Source organism: Diorhabda carinulata, chromosome 2, assembly GCF_026250575.1.
Source record: "Diorhabda carinulata isolate Delta chromosome 2, icDioCari1.1, whole genome shotgun sequence".
Taxonomy (NCBI): domain Eukaryota; kingdom Metazoa; phylum Arthropoda; class Insecta; order Coleoptera; family Chrysomelidae; genus Diorhabda; species Diorhabda carinulata.
The window spans coordinates 20,782,176-20,801,992 of NC_079461.1; the positions used below are offsets into that span (position 1 = coordinate 20,782,176).

The following is a 19,817-nucleotide window of genomic DNA, read 5'->3' on the forward strand; positions in this document are numbered from 1 at the left end:
AAAAACGTCATTTTGTATTATATTCATGATCAATACTCGTCGATGTACTAAAAATAAACCATTAGATCGAGATGTTTATTTTTTTATCCAAAGAAAATAAGTTCATCTTGAAAAGTCGGGCGAATGGTACTATTTTTTAAATTTTTTTATAAATTAGTGTTAAACAAAAACAGAGCAACGTTATAATTAAAATTTCATACAGGACGAAATAAAAAATGAAAGTTTTGGGTGGGTGACTAAGAACGGCCGTCGGCCATATCTCAAAAACTGATTAATTTACAAGTCCGACAAAAAAAAATTATAACAAAATTGATCCCGAGAAACACGTAGTGTTGTTTGAAATCCACTTAGTGCGTTTAAAAAATATACAGGGTGCATAATTCAATAGGAATCCCTTAATTAATCTTTCCAAAGCCGGTCCTGGAATTTAATTAGTGCCATTCCAATACTTGATCGTAGTGAAAAAATTTAAAAATAAACTTAAAAAAACTCAATTTTGGTCACCATTTTGTAAGGGTAATATCCATATATGTAATACTCCTATATTCACAGTTAGTATGGGATAAAACGTCCGAAAGTTTGGGTGCCGACAATATTCGTTTTCTCTCTCGTTCGAGACAAGGAGTGGCTCGACAATCAGAAAAGACTTAGATAGCTAACCTTGATCCAAAAAGGCCAGCTACATACGGCGCTTGCTTGAGAATGCGCAGAACCGGGTCTTTACTGGTGTTTAAGAGGAACAAGACTTTAAAGAACCACAAGGAGAGGCTGGACAGTCAGAGAAGACTTAGGCAGCTAATCCTGATCCAAAAAAGCCTGCTACATACTGCGCTTGCTTGAGAATGCGCAGAACCGGGCATTTACTGGTGTTCAAGAGGAACAAGACTCCAAAGAACCACAAGGGGAGGTTGGACAGTCAGAAGAAGGCTTAGACAGCTAATCTTGATCCAAAAAGGCCAGCTACATACTGCGCTTGCTTGAGAATGCGCAGAACAGAGCTTGGAACCTCGGAAGATAGAGAAATCGTTGCCATTCTGTCTTCCTTAGTCGGAATAGCTTTCTCTTATAGAAACTGTCAATAATGAAAGGGGTGGACTGAGGAAGTTTTGTTATATGAAAGACCCATCTAAATTTTATACGAGCAACCACCTTTTGAATTTGGAAACACCCTGTACATATATGTCCCCATGACTCACCTTGAACGATTATCAAAGAGAAACTAAGCCTCCAAAATGGCTTTTATCATTCATTCAATTGTTTATAATGAATCGAGTAAGGAAATAAATATTTTGAAGCATCACAAGGTTTTCATTGTCCTGTTGACTTCGATCTCACGTGTTCAGGTGTCACGCCGGACACCGTCATAAATGTAAAACCATTTAAAAGTCCAGTGCCAAGCAGTCTCGCATGAAGCCGTCTCCCAACTAGACTATATCGCATCGAAACGATGTCGGCGGCGGTGGCGACCGAAAACTTAGAGGGGAATATCACTTCTATCGGATATTTTAATACACAGGGAGTTCAGTTTATTCTTGCGTATACGTTACAAGGTTCGGTAATACCAAGTGTAATGAAAAATATCGTGGGTCGTGTTGTGTCGATTAATTAATTAATATTTTTTTATTCTCACCGTTTGTGTCAATTTCGAGGGTATAGAAGAATAAACGTCATTCGAATTTTATAAAAAAAAAACAAACATTGTTACTCAGTTTCCTTTTCTTTTTCTCAGAAGCAATAATAATCGAAGGACAACCAGTTTCACTTCAAACTGCAATTGCTTTTGTTATAAATAATCTAATAATTATTCAACGAGGAATGCGGTGCATACCCGCTCGATGCCAATCAGTCTGTTGCGTATTTAATTTTTTGTGATCAAACTATTAATCCGTTATCTGTTAAATCATGATCTAATTTTGTTAAAAGACAGTGTTTTTTTTGTGCGCGATGGATTTTCAAAGGCATTGTTATTTGGGCGGGCAGTTTAATTCTTATTGGAGATACGGAAATCCCGATAGCGGGGTGAGTACCACGTTTTAAATACCTCAACCCACTGCTTTATCATCAATAATTCGAAGTTTATTACGTTGGTTAATGTAATTTAACTCAGCAGCGGATTTTCCATTCACCAACATTTCTTTGTATGTTTTGATCTCGTGCGTAAAAAAATGCAAAACCACTGCAATCGCAAGTCACTGACGAAATAACTGAAGACGAAATTAAAATCTTAGAGTTTATGGTATCAGCTTCAACTCACTCCAGCCATATCGAAAATTGATCCTTATAAAAGATTATCTTAACTTGACCCACCTCTATCAATTGGTCATTGAACATCAACAACTAACGAGAATTCTACCTGAAAACGGACCCAACAACAACAACAAGCTACTCAAGAGGTCATCATCAAGAATCAGCGAGAAGTGGCCAGTGCGCTGAACATGAATCTCTCTGCTGTTTTCAGAGTTTACCTTTCTTACCAAGAGATGACCGATTTATTGTCAGTACATCGCTCAGAAATCGGACCTTCACTGTTGTTCAAGAGGAAGAAGACTTCAAAGAACCACAAGGAGTGGCTCGACAATCAGAAAAGACTTAGACAGCTAACCTTGATCCAAAAAGGCAAGGTACATACTGCGCTTGCTTGAGAATGCGCAGAACCGGGCCTTTACTGGTGTTCAAGAGAAATAAGACTTCAAAGAACCACAAGGAGTGGCTGGACAATCAGAAGTGCACCGAGCAGTCCGTCTACGTGTTCCAGCTTGGTATTGATAGAAGAAAACGAGTCTGGAGAAAGATTTGCGCATTATTGCATAAGAGAAAACGTGGAGATTTCTGCATGGTCGTTCCCTACTCCCATTTTCATCGGCGGAAAATTCATTCTAATGTAGGAAAATGCTCGTTCACATACTATAGGTATGCAAGATGTCGTAATCACTGCTATTATTTATGGATTAGCCATGAAATCGGACCTAAAAACAAATTTATTTGACCCGTATTTCCTTTACTGTTCTGTCCATCTTGTTTCGAATCTTTTATTTGTTATTTCTCCAACTGTTTCTTCTCTATTTCTTCTATAAATATGTATACTATAACACTATGCGTGCTATATCGTTGTTTTTCGATGATCGAACGTCTCATTTCTCCTAGATCATAATTTATTTTCTTAACTATTATGATAAATTCGCTATCTAAGCATCATAGGTCAACGCTGGTCTTATCACATTTCATTTAATAAATAATTCATACAAGAGATAAATTTGTTTTCCTAGTAAATCAGCAGCACGTCTGATTACGCAATAAATAGCTAGACGGCTTGTTGCCAGTAGGTTTTTTCCATTCTAAACGTTCATTTCTATTTTTCTTTCTTACGAGGTCTGTGATGAAAATACTGCGCCTGCTATCTTATCTCCAACGGTTTCTTCGGAGGCGTAGTCGTCACCTGCAAATCTTTGGTAAGCGTAATGGCAATAACCAACAATAATACTGATAAAGATATTATTATCATTGATTATTTGACAACAAAAACAATATTTATACACGTCAAAATTCGTTAGATTAGTACTGGAGATAATTTGAACCGTTTTCTTCGATTATGAAAGTGATACAAGGCTACAGCTTCGGATGAGGTAATTGGGCTCTTCAACAAGACAATGCGTCATCGCATACTTCTAAAATATCTAACATATCACCAAATCTTTAAGCTACAGTTTCCTGGCTCTTTTCCAGACTAATCATAGCGTTTCAATGATAAAAAGACAGTTGAAACCAATACCACACATGCAGTAAAGGTATTTCCATAAACTAATTGCTCCAGGAAGTGGAAACATCGCTGAGGACTACAGTGAATGACGTCATTCGCCTGTTGAAGACTTGTTTGTGATATTTTATTCATTGGATATATTATACAGTAAAGAAGAAGATAGTGGTCTTCAGAGGTCTTCAGAGGTCACCCAGTTACAGGGAAACTGCAAAAATCTAATAGCATCGAAGTTATCTTTTCAGTACAAAGGCTCAGCTTCTTTTACGCCTGAATTAATTGTAATGTCTTTTTATGAGGAAGAGAAAATAAAAGGAGGAGATAAAGCTAACACTAGAACCACCGCAATCTTGTTTCTTGGTCAAAAATTCTTGTATAATTGTATGTATACGAAAAACGCGCTTCTGTTGGACTTTTATTTTTACCCACAGTAAATTTTGGTTTTCGAACTAATTTTCACGTTTCTTATTAACACTCGCACATTCGTGTCCACGAATAAAGTTCCTAAGGAGTTGCGGACGTAAGGAACGTTGTTAGATGGGTTTTGTGCGTGTTGCTTTGGTACCGCCACAGCGAACTGGAAGAAAGGAAATCAAAAGAACATTTGGGAGAGATACATTTCATAACCGAGGAAGAGCTAGAAGAAGAGGTTTTAGGTTGTCTCGGCAGTCTGAGAGATATAGTGTGGAGAAACAAAGAAACAAACAGAGCAAGATCAGAATCTATAAAACGTGTGTGAGACCTTTTCTGACATACGCCTCAGAAACCAGAGCCGAGACAGCAACAACAAAAAGAATAATGAGAATCACAGAGATGAAAATACTGCGAACCATCAAGAGAAGAAAGTTGCGTACAGGATGTGGTGAGATGGGTCAGGGCACGAAAAACATTCTGGGGGAATCACGTAGAAAGAATGCCAGAAGACAGATGGGCTAAAACTCTAAAAACGATAGCGGGAGTTCAGCTTCTCAGGAAGATCCAGGAAGAGGGCCAAAAGTGCAGGTTTGAATAGGACCTGGTCCTATTGAAAGAGGAAGAAGAAGATGATTGATCTAAACGGCGATTATGTCGAAAGATAGAGGGAAATCTAAGCTTTCCAAACATGTATTATTCTATGCCAATAAACATGTTTTTCATTGTGAAAATTCATTGGGGACGTTATTTTATGGACAAGCCTCTGGACAGCCAGTTTCCCGAAATTACCGAAATCTCAATAACCGAATTTCGTATTATATAAATATGTAATCAACGTAAAACAAAAATTGGAAACATATCCTTGACCTTTCACGTATTTAAATAAAATTATAGATACGATGGGCAACAAGCAGTCTACTTGTAACATTTTGCGTTAAAACAGAAGAGATAAATTTGATTTATACAAAAATCAAGTTATCTCTTTATATTTTAATATTAATATGAAACGAATTCGTATTATATTATAATTTGGTCCGAGATATTTCATTTTAATTCTGTTCACGGCTATTTTGATCCAAAATATTGATACCAGTGACTAATCAGATCCTCAATTACCACGGAAAATCAAAGATGGACAAGCAGTGGCAGGCGTATATGGCTTGAGAACCAAATCTTCAATTTACCAGGTGAAAACATACCATAAACAATCTGGGAGAGATTCCTCTTATTTTGCTATTTGGACTCAAAAAGTCATTTGATCAAGCAAAGTTGATCTAAGGAGGGTTACTGGTATGTTGCCTGAACACTGCAACTTGCAAGGGAATGCAAGAAACTACCGATTACCTCTTCTGTGAGTACGACAAAGGCTACGGTTCTTACAGTACCATAAGAGGTAAGCTAACAAAATGGTAAACAGCCCAGGATGCTCAAAAGATCATTAAGTCGGATTGTAGACGAAACTATTACATCAAGTATCTAGTCATTATCATGTGGATGTAATTTCTTAAGGAGCCGTTGGACATTGACGTTGGTAAGGGGGCCCAGCGGCAGCCTTCCTCGGGTGGAAATAAGGGAGGAGACCGGTGCAAAGAACGGCTCGTTTTTATGGGCTTAATCCAAGGCGGAAGCAATCATGTCGAGGAATGAATCGTGTCGCGGGTAACTTGACAATTTCAGAAGTCTTACAAGAGCTGGGACAATGATAAATCCTGCAACAGCAGTGACCATGATATATCCGAGGGCTTTGAGCAAATAGGGACCACGAAACTCACTACCCCTAAGTATCGGTACATCGGTGTTGGGCAATGTTATTAACCGCCTTTGATCATCCAATTTATTGTCATATGCTGTTTGGAAATCATGAATTTTTTCTAAGTGGTTTTGTTTCTTAAAATCAAGACTCGAAAGATAATAATAAGTTCAAGTTTTCCCTTTGACTGATACTAATTACATATTTTCGTTCTTTATATTTACTCTGCCTTTAGAGAGATACCCTTCTATATCTAAGGATGGGGATGCAACCCCCACTTGTTCTAAACTACAAGAATTTCGTTCAACAATCAATTGTTAAACTATGAGAAAATTTATTAATTTTAAAAATACGTTAAACACTTGGCACATCCTGTAAATAAAAAAAAAAATTAAGTAAAGTGGTGGTATAAATATTCATGGGCAGCAGTTACATTAGCGGTATGGGGGCGATTACCGGATAATAGTCGAGTTCCTAATCCTTGAAAACATGCGTTAAAAGGAAGACATTAGATATATTATAAAAGATGTGTGTAAATTAGATATACAGAGTGCTTTTACAAAAAAAAATAGAATCGACTTAATTATTTTTACTAGAGTTTGAAATTTCATTCAAATCGGTTTAAAATAACAGAAAATTGAGTAACGTTTATGTGGGACAAACATCTCAATATTTTCAAAATAGAATTCATCAACATGATGAAAAATCCAATCGTGAAATAATAAACATAAATTTTATTATATAAATTAAATTCATATTTGAGACAGAACCAAATACAAAAAATTTAGAAATCATTCATATATATGATAATCAAGTTATCTGTGACTGAAGGTTAACTTTCTATTAGTTTCTGTAACTTCATAAACGAGGGCGATGATTATATTGTTAGTTTCCACATTTTTAATTTCATTTTCAAAGTAAATTGAAACGTCAACATTTTTCATAAAATTTATCGACCAAGCATTTGACGTCGTTTTTCCTCCGAGTCAGAGCACCAGCAGAAAATATATTCAATGCTCTTCTTTTACACCCCCATTTGGAGGTCTTGTACCAACAGTATAATGTTTAAATAGCTAAAAACTAGCATCTTATTGCCAACACCAAGCATGCTTGTCTTCTGGATTATATGGAAGAGTCCACTCGAACCTTGTCCTTAGCATTTACCCATATTTCATCCAGGTAGTAAATTTTTCTATTTTCTCCGCGAAATTTGTTAATTTTTCTCAGGTATCCTTGCCTTCACACAATTATTTCTGGTTTTTCTAATAATAAACTGTTCCTTCCTCGTCTTTTGTATTGAAATTTTTGTGTAGGCCACTGAATGATTAGCTTTGCACTCATGAACGATTCGGTGGAGACTTGAGGAAGATAGTCCAAAAATATTTGGAAATAACGTCTTGTCGTCATTTTCTTTCATAATCATTTGTTTTCCGCTAGCGTTAAACTTAAGCTTGTTAGGTCTCTTCTTAGGTGGAGTTTAGCTAATGCTAACTAGCTAACTTCATCATCAAAATTACGCAACAGACAAATATAAACAAAATATACTTGATCTAATGGCTTCTGCAGCTATGCGGCGCGCGCCCCTTCATAGCGAGTTTTTTATTTGTGGTATATTATGGGGCCAGTGATGATACGTATACTTTATTTTCTTTCATTTTTTACGATAAAATGATTTAGCACTGGTTAATCCTACGACTTCTGTTCATCGATGTCGATTTATGTAACATATTTCAAACTAAAATTCTTATTAATAATAATTTGATTTCTACGTTTATTTTTATAAAAACAACTTAATTGTGTGGTAATAAGTCACCTTGTGGCATATAGACGTAATTTATAGTTCACAGAAAACTTCAAACTATGGGAAAATTAGTTGAAAAAGTAGCTTGTCTCGACTGAAATTATGTTTTAACGAACCAAATTCCAACGAAAGCATCTCGGTAATAATGTATAAAACTTGCATATAAATATATTTATACGTATACGAGAAAATGTACTGAGAGATAGATATTTAATAAAAGCTAAATTCGCTTTTCTAGAATGCGCAAAGTGAACACAAAGTAATTATTTTCTAATTATCGCTGCGTTTACCGAGAATTTCGTTTGTCGCTTGCGGGAGAAATCTTCTACCGAGAATTGATATTACGGAATCGCATTTTACAAATAAAAACTAACACGTAAAATATGTGCGCACTAAAATCGATTGGAATTTAGAAAAAAAATATATATATATAGTCCATTTTTATAAATAAGAGAGTATTAAAACGATGAAGCAATCGTAATCCACAAGCGCATCACTTCTTTTAATAGACAAGTTTTACCTTAAGTATTCCCATATGAAATAACATTTGTATAAATATAATGAATATATAGGGTGTAAACTTATATTTTACTTAATTAATTAATCGGAATCAGAAGTTGAACTGTCTCTTTTCTTATTCGATCGTATGATTTTTGAATGTCTTTCGATAGAGAATCGAAAGTTGCACAACTGGAAAACTGATACAAAAATCTTGAAATCGATGTATTGAAAGTTTCCGGATACAATGCAAATTTATTAAAACAATTATTAAAAATAAAATAAATCAAGTTAAAACAAGTTTTATTTCAAAAATATTAAAAGATATCAATCTACGATTAAAATCATGAACATATTTTATCTCTTTCATTTTATAATGCTACACTTTCTTTTCAACAAAGAAATCACATCTAACTAATTTTGCAACTACACGTAGCATTCTTTTTATTAGTTTTTCTAGCAAACTTTTTGGTTTAAGTTTAAGAGCCTTCCAAAGAAGTGGGATACATTTTTCTAACTTTCCGATCTAGTTCATTCCACGAAAATTCTATTGGATTTAGATCCAAAGATTGTAGGAGTCATTTCATGATTTCTAACTCACCACTATTTTCTTTTTTTCTTTAAATAGTTGAGATGAAGCTTAAATGTGTGCTTTGGATCCCTACGGCCAATTAGACGCATTCCAGAAGGGTTAGCTTGCGTTTTTAATATGTAATGGTAACCATTATGTAGAGATCCCTACTACAGCATATGAACAACACCCCCACACCATCATAGAACCATCTCCATGTTTAACAATTGGAGTTATAGAGTAGGGGTGTTATTTTCACACAGAACATAATATTCTGTAAATTATCTCACCATTCATTATAGGAACTAAACTCATTTCTTAAGATCTGTTAATCGAATAGTTAAGTGATTCGAAGTGTCCCTTATTTAAGACTATGAACTCTAAAATCATTAATTTCGTCATCATCAATGAATTGTTTATATTTCGTAATTATATCAGTTTTCTAGATTATCAACTTCAATCCCATCTTCACTATTTTTTTTATCTTATATTAATGTGACTGTAAACGACCATTAATATCATTTTCTACCGATTTTATCTTCATTTATTGTTATTATTGAATACGATCATATTTAGTATTTAAGGCAGTTTGTACACCGATACTGGCTTCTTAATAGTTTGATATTCGTCAACTTTTTTTAAATTGAGTTGATTTCTACTACAAATATTAGCGCAAAAAAAAACATTTTACAACGTTCAGTTTTACTGTTGGTAAAACTGAAACAGATACAGTCATATATATTTTGTATCGAATTTATATGAGAAAATTTATTATCTTCGATAGTTAAACGACCATTCAGCATTATTTTCCTTATATATTACGAAACGGGAGACTTTATAGCCAGATTTTTGTCCGGTCATCATTTATGAATGTCTTGTTCGGTTCCGAGGGATTCGATTTACGAGTTCTTATATACTTTTTCTTCTACCGCGAGTTTTGTACGGCTCAATCAATGCGGTTTTTCGATCTTAAAAATTTTTATCGCCCATAAAATTTATTTTTTTTCCGATCATTTATATAAGTACGTAACCATCTCAAAAACAATACAATAGAGTGTAATAAAATGCTTTTTGATACTGAACCATTTCGATTTTAATAAGTAAAAAGGAGACGTACGAGAGTTATCATTATCATTAAAATCAGTAAGATAGACCAGAAGAACAGTAGCAATGGCTCAGAATTGCTGGCTTGATGTTATGAAAAAATTACCAAGTCGAAAATGGTTACAAACGACAAGACAAAATAATATGGAAACCATTAAGAGCATTCTACCTGCGACAAGTTTGAAATCTGTGAAAATTTGTATTAATTTGTACTTCTAAACAAACGTTGCGGACGGGATAGTGGCCAGCGCGACAACGACAAGTCTCGACGCGTTGTATTGAATATAGAATAAACAAGTTTCTACAAATAACAGTATCTGAGCTTCTTAAAATGTTATCTATCTACCCCCGCTTACGATTGGAAAACCCGAATTAAAAATATCTCGACGTACCGTGGACTACTACGTAAAAACGTACGCAACCACCAGGAGCTTTGGCGATCGAAAACGTTCAGGGCGTTAGGAGAGATAAAATCCGAAACTAAAAAGAATTAGAAAAGTTACGGATATAATTGAAAGAGTCACACATTCAAAATGGAACTGGACTAGTCAAACTGCAAGATTGTTAGGTAATACAAGTTTCCCTTAGACTTGGTAAAATCCACCTTTGTGACTATCCCGAAGAAACCCAGTGCCAAAACTGTGCTTTTTTGAAGATTATATACAAACGAATATTTAAAAAGAGGTTAGTAGGTACCAGGGAAGCACTATTCTGTGTGAAATTACTCAATTCCAAAATGCTATGATCAAAAAAAACATGTCTTCGTTTGCTTTTTGGACTACCAAAAATCGTTTGACTCCAAGACTTACTGTTCGACATCGTAAAGGATGTTGATATTGATAGTAAAGTCATCAGGAACATACAAAAGCTGTATGGGGATCAAACTGCGAATTAGCGGCTCTGTAACTACGGAATACCTTCAGATACTTAGGATAGTCCGTCAGTGATGCATACGTTCACCAATGCTAATTAACATATACGTTCATCATCATCATACGACCATCAAAAAGGCATTAAAGCTGACAACGGAGAATACCTACAACAGCTTGTCAATTCTATCAACGAAATTGGACGGATTGGTCATAAGCAGACAACAACACGGCGAAGCTCAATTACTTCTCAATGGAAATAACATAGAGAGGTGGTCAATAAATTTAAATACTTTAGATATATGTTAAATGAAAATTGGAATTGCGACGAGGAAGTTAAAATTCGGATAACAATTACAAAAACAGCTTTTTCAAAGTTTAATAAGTTCCTAATCCCCCTAAGCCTTAGATTGAGGGTGATTAAATGTTATTTTTGGCCAATCCTCTTGTATGGTGTGGAGACCTGGTCCTGAAAGTGAGGTCCTTAAACAGAATAGAAGCAATGGAAACGTGCGCAGACTTCTGCGGATCCCATGGATCGAGCACATGACGAATGAAGAAGTACTGAGGAGAGCGGATGTGGAGATATTCAAATCTCAAGCTCATACTAACGGGAAAGATCGAAAAGGATGTAAACGACTTTCCTGGCTACGGAATATAAGAGACTGGTGTGGCATTCAGACTGCGGCAATAATAAATTAGAATTTTTGGACACGCTTCAAAGTGTATGGTAGTTGAAGAAGAAGGGAATACTAGAATGGCGTCCCAGGAATGGAGCATCCAAAAACAGAGGACTGCCACCGGTGCTATGGAAGGACAATTTAAATAGGATATCTTTCAACAAGATTCAAGATGAGCAAGACCAAGCCGATTGGTCTAGGTTAAGAGAGGTTTATGTCCAGCAATCGACGAAATAGGATGCTAAATGATTATGGGACTTATATTCGAATGATGTTTATGAAACGATTAACAATGCAGATTTGATACCGAAGTACGAAAAATAATTTATGACGGGCAAATGTCACTAGTAGTAGTAGTACTTTTGATTAAATCGACATTACCAAATAACATATATCATCTTTCCTTATAAGACTTTTAATATTTTATGAACATTTTATGCTGCCTTCCATATCAAACGCATACAAATGTCACGTAAAAGCGATAAATATTGTTCCGAAATAAATTAGATTCGTTCGTGTTTCGCACATTCATAGTAATGACTCCGAGAATATTTCAGGGCGTATCGCTTTTCGGTCCGAGTCTGAATTTTTCATTATTCTTAGTATTTTCTTATTTTTAGGTGAATGTAGTGTATTACAAATCGATAATTCTGATTTACTTATCCTGACCCACTTTAAACCATTTATATTATTCATATATTTCAATTACTAACGCCAAAATCGTATATTTGGTAAGCTAACACACGGATGGAGCCCTAACCTTCAAAAGGCAAGTGTATAAATTTGTCAGCTGTCGTACTATCAGACTCTTATTAGACGAAGCTACGCAACCAGTTGAGCAATCATATGCATAGCTCAGTTTGGTGAATATGACAGTCAAGATGAGAGAATATTTTCTTCTTCTATCACTACTCATGTACATGCAATTTTTTCTTTTAAATATCAAAAGGTTTATACTACACACAGCGTATGTTACATAGGAGCGCAGCCTCGTTTAGCTTTAGGCTTTAGATTGTGAGTTGTAGCCAGGGTTGTTAACTCTGGGTCTATTTGGTTTTTACAAGGTGGCAACAAAATGAAGATATACAGCAGTTTCAAGTGATCGAATGCTTTTTAGTGATCTTGGTCCAATTCTTCTAATCCCAACAGTGGTTTCAAAGCATTTGGGCAATCATCACCCAAAGAGACAAAATACGGAACAAGAGCAGGACAAAATTTTAAAATCTTCTTAAGAACTTAGCCTAATGACCACCACCTAGTTGATATATGTATTGTGGCTTCGTTCACGAACTCTTACAAACTTTCCCTCTTGAGTTTCGATCCTCTCAAACAATCCGTGGTCTGGGGACAGAAAAGCGAATAAAAATCGAGACTGTAGAGATTGAGTGAAGTAATTTTCGTTAGTTTGTAAATATGGATTTGGTATGTCAATAAAGTTTTGTTTTTTTTTGGCAAAAACAACTATAGAAACGAAGGCTTGGTTTTACAAACATTATTCGGACTTTCGAAGGAAAACCATGGTTTGTTAAGACGAAATGAGCACCGAACGCGATGCACGCTGTTGGCGGGGGATATCACTGACGAAAAGATTAAGGTAGAGCTGATTGAGACAGCTGAGACCCTAAAGATATCAAATAAACGTGTTGGATATATCATCAATGAATATTTGGGTTCGCGAAGCTCCTTAATATGGATATGCTGCGAGCTCACAATAATCCAGAAACAAAAACGATTTGATGATGCTGGGCGATGTTTGTAGCTGTTTGATCGTAAGAAACCCGACTTGTTGCCTGGAAATAGCTGAAAAACGGCATCATTTAAAGAAGAAGTAAATGCTGTTTTACCAAGACAATGCACCGTGCACAAATCAATGAAAACGATAACCAAATTGCATGTATTTAGATTAGAATTGTTTTAGCATCCACGGTATTTAAGAGATTTGGTTCCCAGAGATACTTTTCTGTTCTCAGACCTCAAGAGGATGCTCTTTGGATAGAAATTTTGCCCGATGAAGAGTGTTGAGGCACCAACGTAAATTATTTTTGTAAACAAACTAGTAGACTGTAGCGGTTACAATTGACATTAAAGATGTTGCCAAAATCAATGTGGTCATTAAAAATGTCTGCCAGTGTATAAAAAAAATACCAAAAAAATTTTTTGTTTCAGTACGGATCCGACGAATTCCACGAATCTCCCCGATACACATCACCAGGAGCGAACTCCTATTACCTAGCGACTGATGGAACGCCTAATCCCGGTGTGGGTGGCAGCGGTCCCTCCCCGACAGCAGGGGGCGGCACCGGGGGTAGCGAATGGCCCGCCTCATATACATACCAAACCTACGAAGCCTTCGGACTTATACCGGAAACAGAACCGCCAGGAGGTTTACCGCCTATGTCTTCGTTAAGGCCTAACGGTACACCCACCGCAACTACCTTAGCCGGACCCAATGCACCTTTTGGACCACCCAACAACGACGCAGTAGTTAATAAAGGACTAGGAGGAGTAAGTAATAAGGATAATATTTTTTTTTTAAAGTCTTAAAGTTTTAAAAGTTTTTTAAAAATATTTATGTAAATAATTAATTTGGCGTACAATTTACCGGCTCGAAGGACCATTTTATACAAATAAGTTGATATCGTTACAGTTATACACACCAGCCGAACAGGCTAGCGCGAGTAGCTACAGTTCGGCACCATCTACACCAGTCAGTTCACCGCCTCCCATAAATCCTGCCGGATGGTTAACAAATCACAGTACCCCGCATTCGCCTCATTATACACAAGCCGTTAGTGTAAATACTACTGTAGCTCCTCAGGGAATACACATGGTGAGCGAAATTTTTTTGAATAGTGTTTAGAGAAACATCTAAAATTTTTTTCTTCATACTTTGAGTGATTATAACTTTTTTTAATAAATAGTCGTAGAGCACTTTACGTTTCTAATGTTAACAATGTCCTTTCTTTAGTAATGCTTTTGTTGTTTTTATTTGTTTTACCGAATTTTTTTTTGTTAACCATATACAAGGTGTCCCAAAAGAAAATTCACCTCTGTATTGCTTATCTCGTAAACGCAGCTATTCGGTGGGGCGCGGGCGGTATCTCAATCGGTACCCTGGCTCTGGCATCCAAGATCTTCTAGAACAGCCGAAAACGTCTTACTCGAAATGTTCGTGACGAGCCTGTTAGAAAATTTGACGATGTCGTCACTTAAACGTTGCGTGAGGCACTCCATTGTTTGGAAAATGGGTCGAAACGTTTGAAGAGAATAAATCAACACCGGATAAACCTAAATACGGACGATCCTAGGTCGAAAACGTAGACAATCTTACTCGAAATATTCGTGACGAGCCTGTTAGAAAATTTTGCGATGTTCGTCACTTAGACGTCGCGCGAGGCGCTCGATTGTTTGGAAAATGGGTCGAAAAGTTTGAAGAGACTTAATCAACACCGGATAAACCTAAATACGGACGATCCTAGATCGAAAATGTAGACGATCTTACTCGAAATGTTCGTGACGAGCCTGACTTATCTATTATTTCGCATTTGACACAAAGATTTGAGGCGACAATCCTTACAAAATCCTAGAAATGAAGCTTTTGGGTGCTGGTTAGAAGCTTGACCAGATGATTGAGCTCTTTCCAACAGATGAAGCTCATTTTAATCTCAATGAACATGTTACAAGCAATCAGAAACTCCTACATTCGCCTAAAGTGACCTTATAGACTTGTACCTTCTTTGCTAGGAAAAATCACTTGAAACTTGTGAAATTTCCATGACAAGATGTTTGTTTCTATTTCATACTGTGCTTGTACAATTTCAAATGAAATATCTAGTTTTTTTACAGTAAAAACTGACCCAGAACTTGGTTATTTTCAATTAAATATATTGAACTTTCCTTGAAAAAATCTCTACTTTTCATATAAAATTGGACAAAAAATTTTACTTGGAAAGTTTTGCATCTATAAAGTTTTTTTCTATTTCAAAATAACCTACAAGGGCTGCATGAATAGTTTTCGATAGATTATTCCTCCAATTTAATGTTTTTCTTAAGTATTTTTTCTATCAATTTTCCAATTTTTTTCAACCCTTCTTATTAGTAATCACCCTTTTTATTTCCACAATCGATGTATGCTAATACTTCCTCGTTTGATGAAAAAATCACTTTTTTGAATATGAAAGATGAAACGCACAGTTATGGTGAATTCAGAGCGTTAGGTGCAAATGTTAGACTGAACTGCAAAAAATTTGTGGTTATAACCGAAGAAGATGACTCCAGCAGAAGGAACAACATGTCCAAGAGAATCTCTAACACAAATTTTTCCTGGTAAATTGATCTCCAGGAGAGGTGACATAAATTGCCTTCCAGTCAGTCCCAATTTAACACCTATGGACTGTCTATAGACTTTCCTAATATAAAATGAAAATTTTGTCCAATAAACTTTTTTCGAAATTGTTTTTTTTTTAATGTGAACTTTCTTTTGTGACACCTTGCATAAGGAAGGAAAGAGGATAATGTGTCTTATATCAATTTGATACATTTTCCATCCAGACTTTATCATTTTTTATTTATTTTTGCATGACTTTTTTTTGTTTTTGTGTGATGAAGCCTCCTGCACCAGAAGCACAACGTTTAGACGATGCTATAGGTTTCCTTAGGGATCATTCCGAAGCAACGGTAAGTCAGTATTTTTATGTTTCTTTGGTATACTCTTCTCATTTATTTATAAACCGATTGAATTAGAAAATTATAAAATAGAAAAAGAACCATTAAGCCAAACATTTGGACGGTATACAGGTAGGTTTAAACCTCGATTGGGGAATATATTGCAGCTGCACTTGATCTTTTATTATTTCACGGTTCCCAAAGAAACTAGAGCTGTACTGATGTAAAACTACATTATGCAATCACTTCCTGTAAAATTCCGCGGGAAGTACCACTAACAAAGTTCCCAGATAGTTTTCCATTGCTTTTCGAAAGACTTTTATTGAATATCTGCCTATTCTGGATGTATGTTTGATTGTTTGTACATAATTGCAGGGTACTAGAATGGAAGAGAGATTAGACGACGCGATAAATGTATTGAGGAACCACGCGGAACCTTTAGGATTAGTCGGACAACTTCCCGCCCATCAAATGACACAACTCGGATATCCGGCGCCACCCGCCGAAGCTCATCTAAACGATAGTATTAAAGTTGAACGGCCCACGTACAACACGAGTAAGTATTTGTTTAAATTGCGTTACGAATATTTATAAAATGTAAAATAACTGACACTCACCCTTTATAAATGTCAAACTTTCATTAATACTCCTTGAAACATCTTAGTTAGACCTAGTGGAAGAGTTTTACTTCCGAATCAGCAACGCTTGGTTGAATCTCCAATTTTGGAGGGTCTGCAGCGACCAATGTATTATTAATTGTAATGAAAGTGAAGAAGAAGAAGAAGAAATAAATTATTTAAAATAATTTTTTCCCTACTTATTTTATCCTTATGTCTTCTACGGTATCGAATCTATAGATTCCATGGTATTTATTAATTTCATTGGCTCTTAATGATATTTAATGACTTTTACATTTATTTCTAATGATCAGATTGCTAGTTATTTCTAATTATATTTCTATGGATTTGTAATTATTTGATCTTTGATCCTGTGGTTTCCAAGAATTTCTAATGATATCTTCAATTTTCAATAATTTTTTACAATTATTTTGATATGATTTAAAGCTTCTAATTATTTTTCTCGTTTTGTAGTTATTTCTGGGATTTTCGAAAGTTTTAATGATTCCCATTAAATTGGAAGGTACTTATTTTTCTCATTAATTGATTTATAATTAATATAAAGAAAAGTATTTACGATTTCCAATCACTTTCCAAAATTTCTAATAATTTCCAATAGATTTTTATGGATTTCAAACAATTTCCAAATACTTTTATAGGTTTCTACTAATTTGATTCTATATCAAATCATTTTTGATCAATTTCAGATAATTTCTAGTTACTTTTGATAGATTTGTAGTAATTTGATTGTTGATCATACCATTCTTGAGGATTTTCACAAATTTCTAATGATGTTAAATTGGTATTTAATGATTTCCTTTTAATAACTTTTTAATGACTCACAATAGTTTTGGGGGGTTTCAAACAACTTCAAATTATTTTTATGGATTTTTAGTAATTTGATTTGCCATTTTTGAAGATTTCTACAAATTTATAATGATTCCCATTAAATTGACAGCTAATGATTTCCCTTTAATTACTTTTAAATGATTTACAATCGTTTTTATGGAATTCAGACAACTTCCAATTATTTTTACGCTTTTATAGTAATTTAATTTTTGAGAACTTCTACAAATTTATAATGTTTTCCGTTAAATTGATAGTTAATGATTTGTTTTTAATTACTTTCTAAAGACTTACAATAGTTTTTATGGAACTCAAACAACTTCCAATTATTTTTTTGGAATTGTAGAAATTTGATTTGCCGTTTTTAGGGATTTCTACAAATTTCTAATGATTCCCGTTAAATTGATAGCTAATGATTTCCTTTTAATCACTTTCTAATGATTTTTGATGATTTTTTATATAATTCCAATACAATTGAGTTCTCAATTGTTTTTATGGATTTTTACTCATTTCATTTTGATTACAAAGATATTTATATTAATTTTTAATGACATATGAAGATTTATATAACTATATTCTTAATGATTTAAAATTCTTTCAATTAATTTCTAATGTTATCTACAATTTTAAACAATTTCTAATAATCATTTCTAAATACTTATAGTAAATAGGTTTTTCGATACATAATTTCTAATGATTTTTAACGATTAGTTAAGTTTCTAATGATGTCTGGAATTTCTAACAGTAATCTAAATATTTATAATAAACAAAAGTTTTATTTAATGATATCTAATCACTACAGAAGATTTCTAATGATATTTAATAGTTTTCTTTATTTCTTAACAGTTTCTAATTATTTTAAAGAATTTTGATTTTCACTAGAATTAATTTCTAGTGATGTCTGGTATTTCTTCATTAATTATCTAAATATTTATAATAAACATAATTTATTATTTTTTTCTAGATCTCCAACTGTTTCTTTATAATTAAATTTCTAATGATTTATAGTTTTTCTTCTTCTTAATTAGTTTCTAATGATATCTAAGTATTTTCAATGATTTCTGGATTTGCTAATCGGATTTTATATAAAAATTTAATTTAATTAAAACAAAAAGAAATATTTATTTTATATATATTGTTTATAGTTGAGTTTTCTGTGTTTATTATACGGGGAGGCCTAAGTAAAACAATTGATAATAAAAATTTGAGGTCAAGTTTTGTTCGGTAGGTCTTTTTGTTCTATACAATAAACAATAGATCTAATACGAGAAAAATGAGGATACAGGAAACAAAAAAGTTTTTATATTTATAATAATTGATTGTTGAAAATGGAATATTTCATTTATTTATACAGAAAAACGTAAAGAACCGCCAGATATGGATACGAAACCATCCAGTTCAGTAGAAAGTTTAGTACAACCAAATTCAACCAGTGGCCCCCCTCCAAAATCTACAAAAAGGTCGAGGAGATAGTAAGTTTTATTCTTTCAATGATTTTTTCCCAAAATTTGATATTATTTGTACAGCGGAAACATTGACAAAAATATTTGATTTGATTTCGAACTTAATTTGAAACCAAAACAATTTGTTTTCATTCGATAATAATTAAAGTGACTTTGTGAGCTATTTTTTCAGTACAATAGTACAACAGTACAACAAATAACTGCCATTTATTTATATTCATATTTATATAATAAATATTTATATAATAAATATCAAATTAATAATAGATATGAAAATTTTGGTGACTTATTTTTGTAATGTTGCCGTTGTGATATGTTGAGAGATATGTTTTTATATGAATCTCGAAAGTGTTGATAATTGTTTAAGTAATACCGATGAAGACGAAATTGACGACCCCAACAACAAGGCCATACGCGAGAAAGAGCGTAGACAGGCCAACAATGTTCGTGAACGGTATGTAGAAACAAAATAATAAATTTTCTTTTAAATATATATACACGTATATCAATCTCTTTTATTCCAATTTCCTTTTTCACTTGCAACCTTGTTTCAACACACACATGTTGTTTTTTTTTCAATACCAATACTCATTTTGGCATTAATTTCCTATTATTTTTATATTTTCACCTTACTATCATCTACATGTTGCAATCATTTGAAATTCCAGGCTCGAAGGACCATTTATTAAACCGCTAGTAGGAAAAATGATTTTTAGTTTTGGTCTTTAATATTTTTATCAAAAACTTCCACACGTTATTTTTGAAAACTCTATAATTCTGTTCTA

The 19,817-nt window shown here is 34.0% G+C and overlaps 1 protein-coding gene across 12 annotated transcripts in view; it reads left to right on the forward strand.

Annotated features, from left to right (window-relative positions):
- The window catches only part of LOC130890819 (protein daughterless), a 53,100-nt gene that overhangs the window by 24,427 nt on the left and 8,856 nt on the right, over positions 1–19,817 (forward strand). For 3 of the 12 annotated variants that reach the window (XM_057795160.1, XM_057795164.1, XM_057795162.1), the window contains exons 4-9: positions 13,608–13,946; positions 14,089–14,271; positions 16,050–16,118; positions 16,482–16,662; positions 18,924–19,041; positions 19,382–19,486. In XM_057795160.1, coding sequence (XP_057651143.1) covers positions 13,608–13,946; positions 14,089–14,271; positions 16,050–16,118; positions 16,482–16,662; positions 18,924–19,041; positions 19,382–19,486 — 995 coding nt within the window. Of the gene's footprint in view, positions 1–1,410; positions 2,020–13,607; positions 13,947–14,088; positions 14,272–16,049; positions 16,119–16,481; positions 16,663–18,923; positions 19,042–19,381; positions 19,487–19,817 lie in introns of those variants that run through there. The other 9 variants (XM_057795166.1, XM_057795161.1, XM_057795165.1 and 6 more) reach the window with 6 other exon arrangements.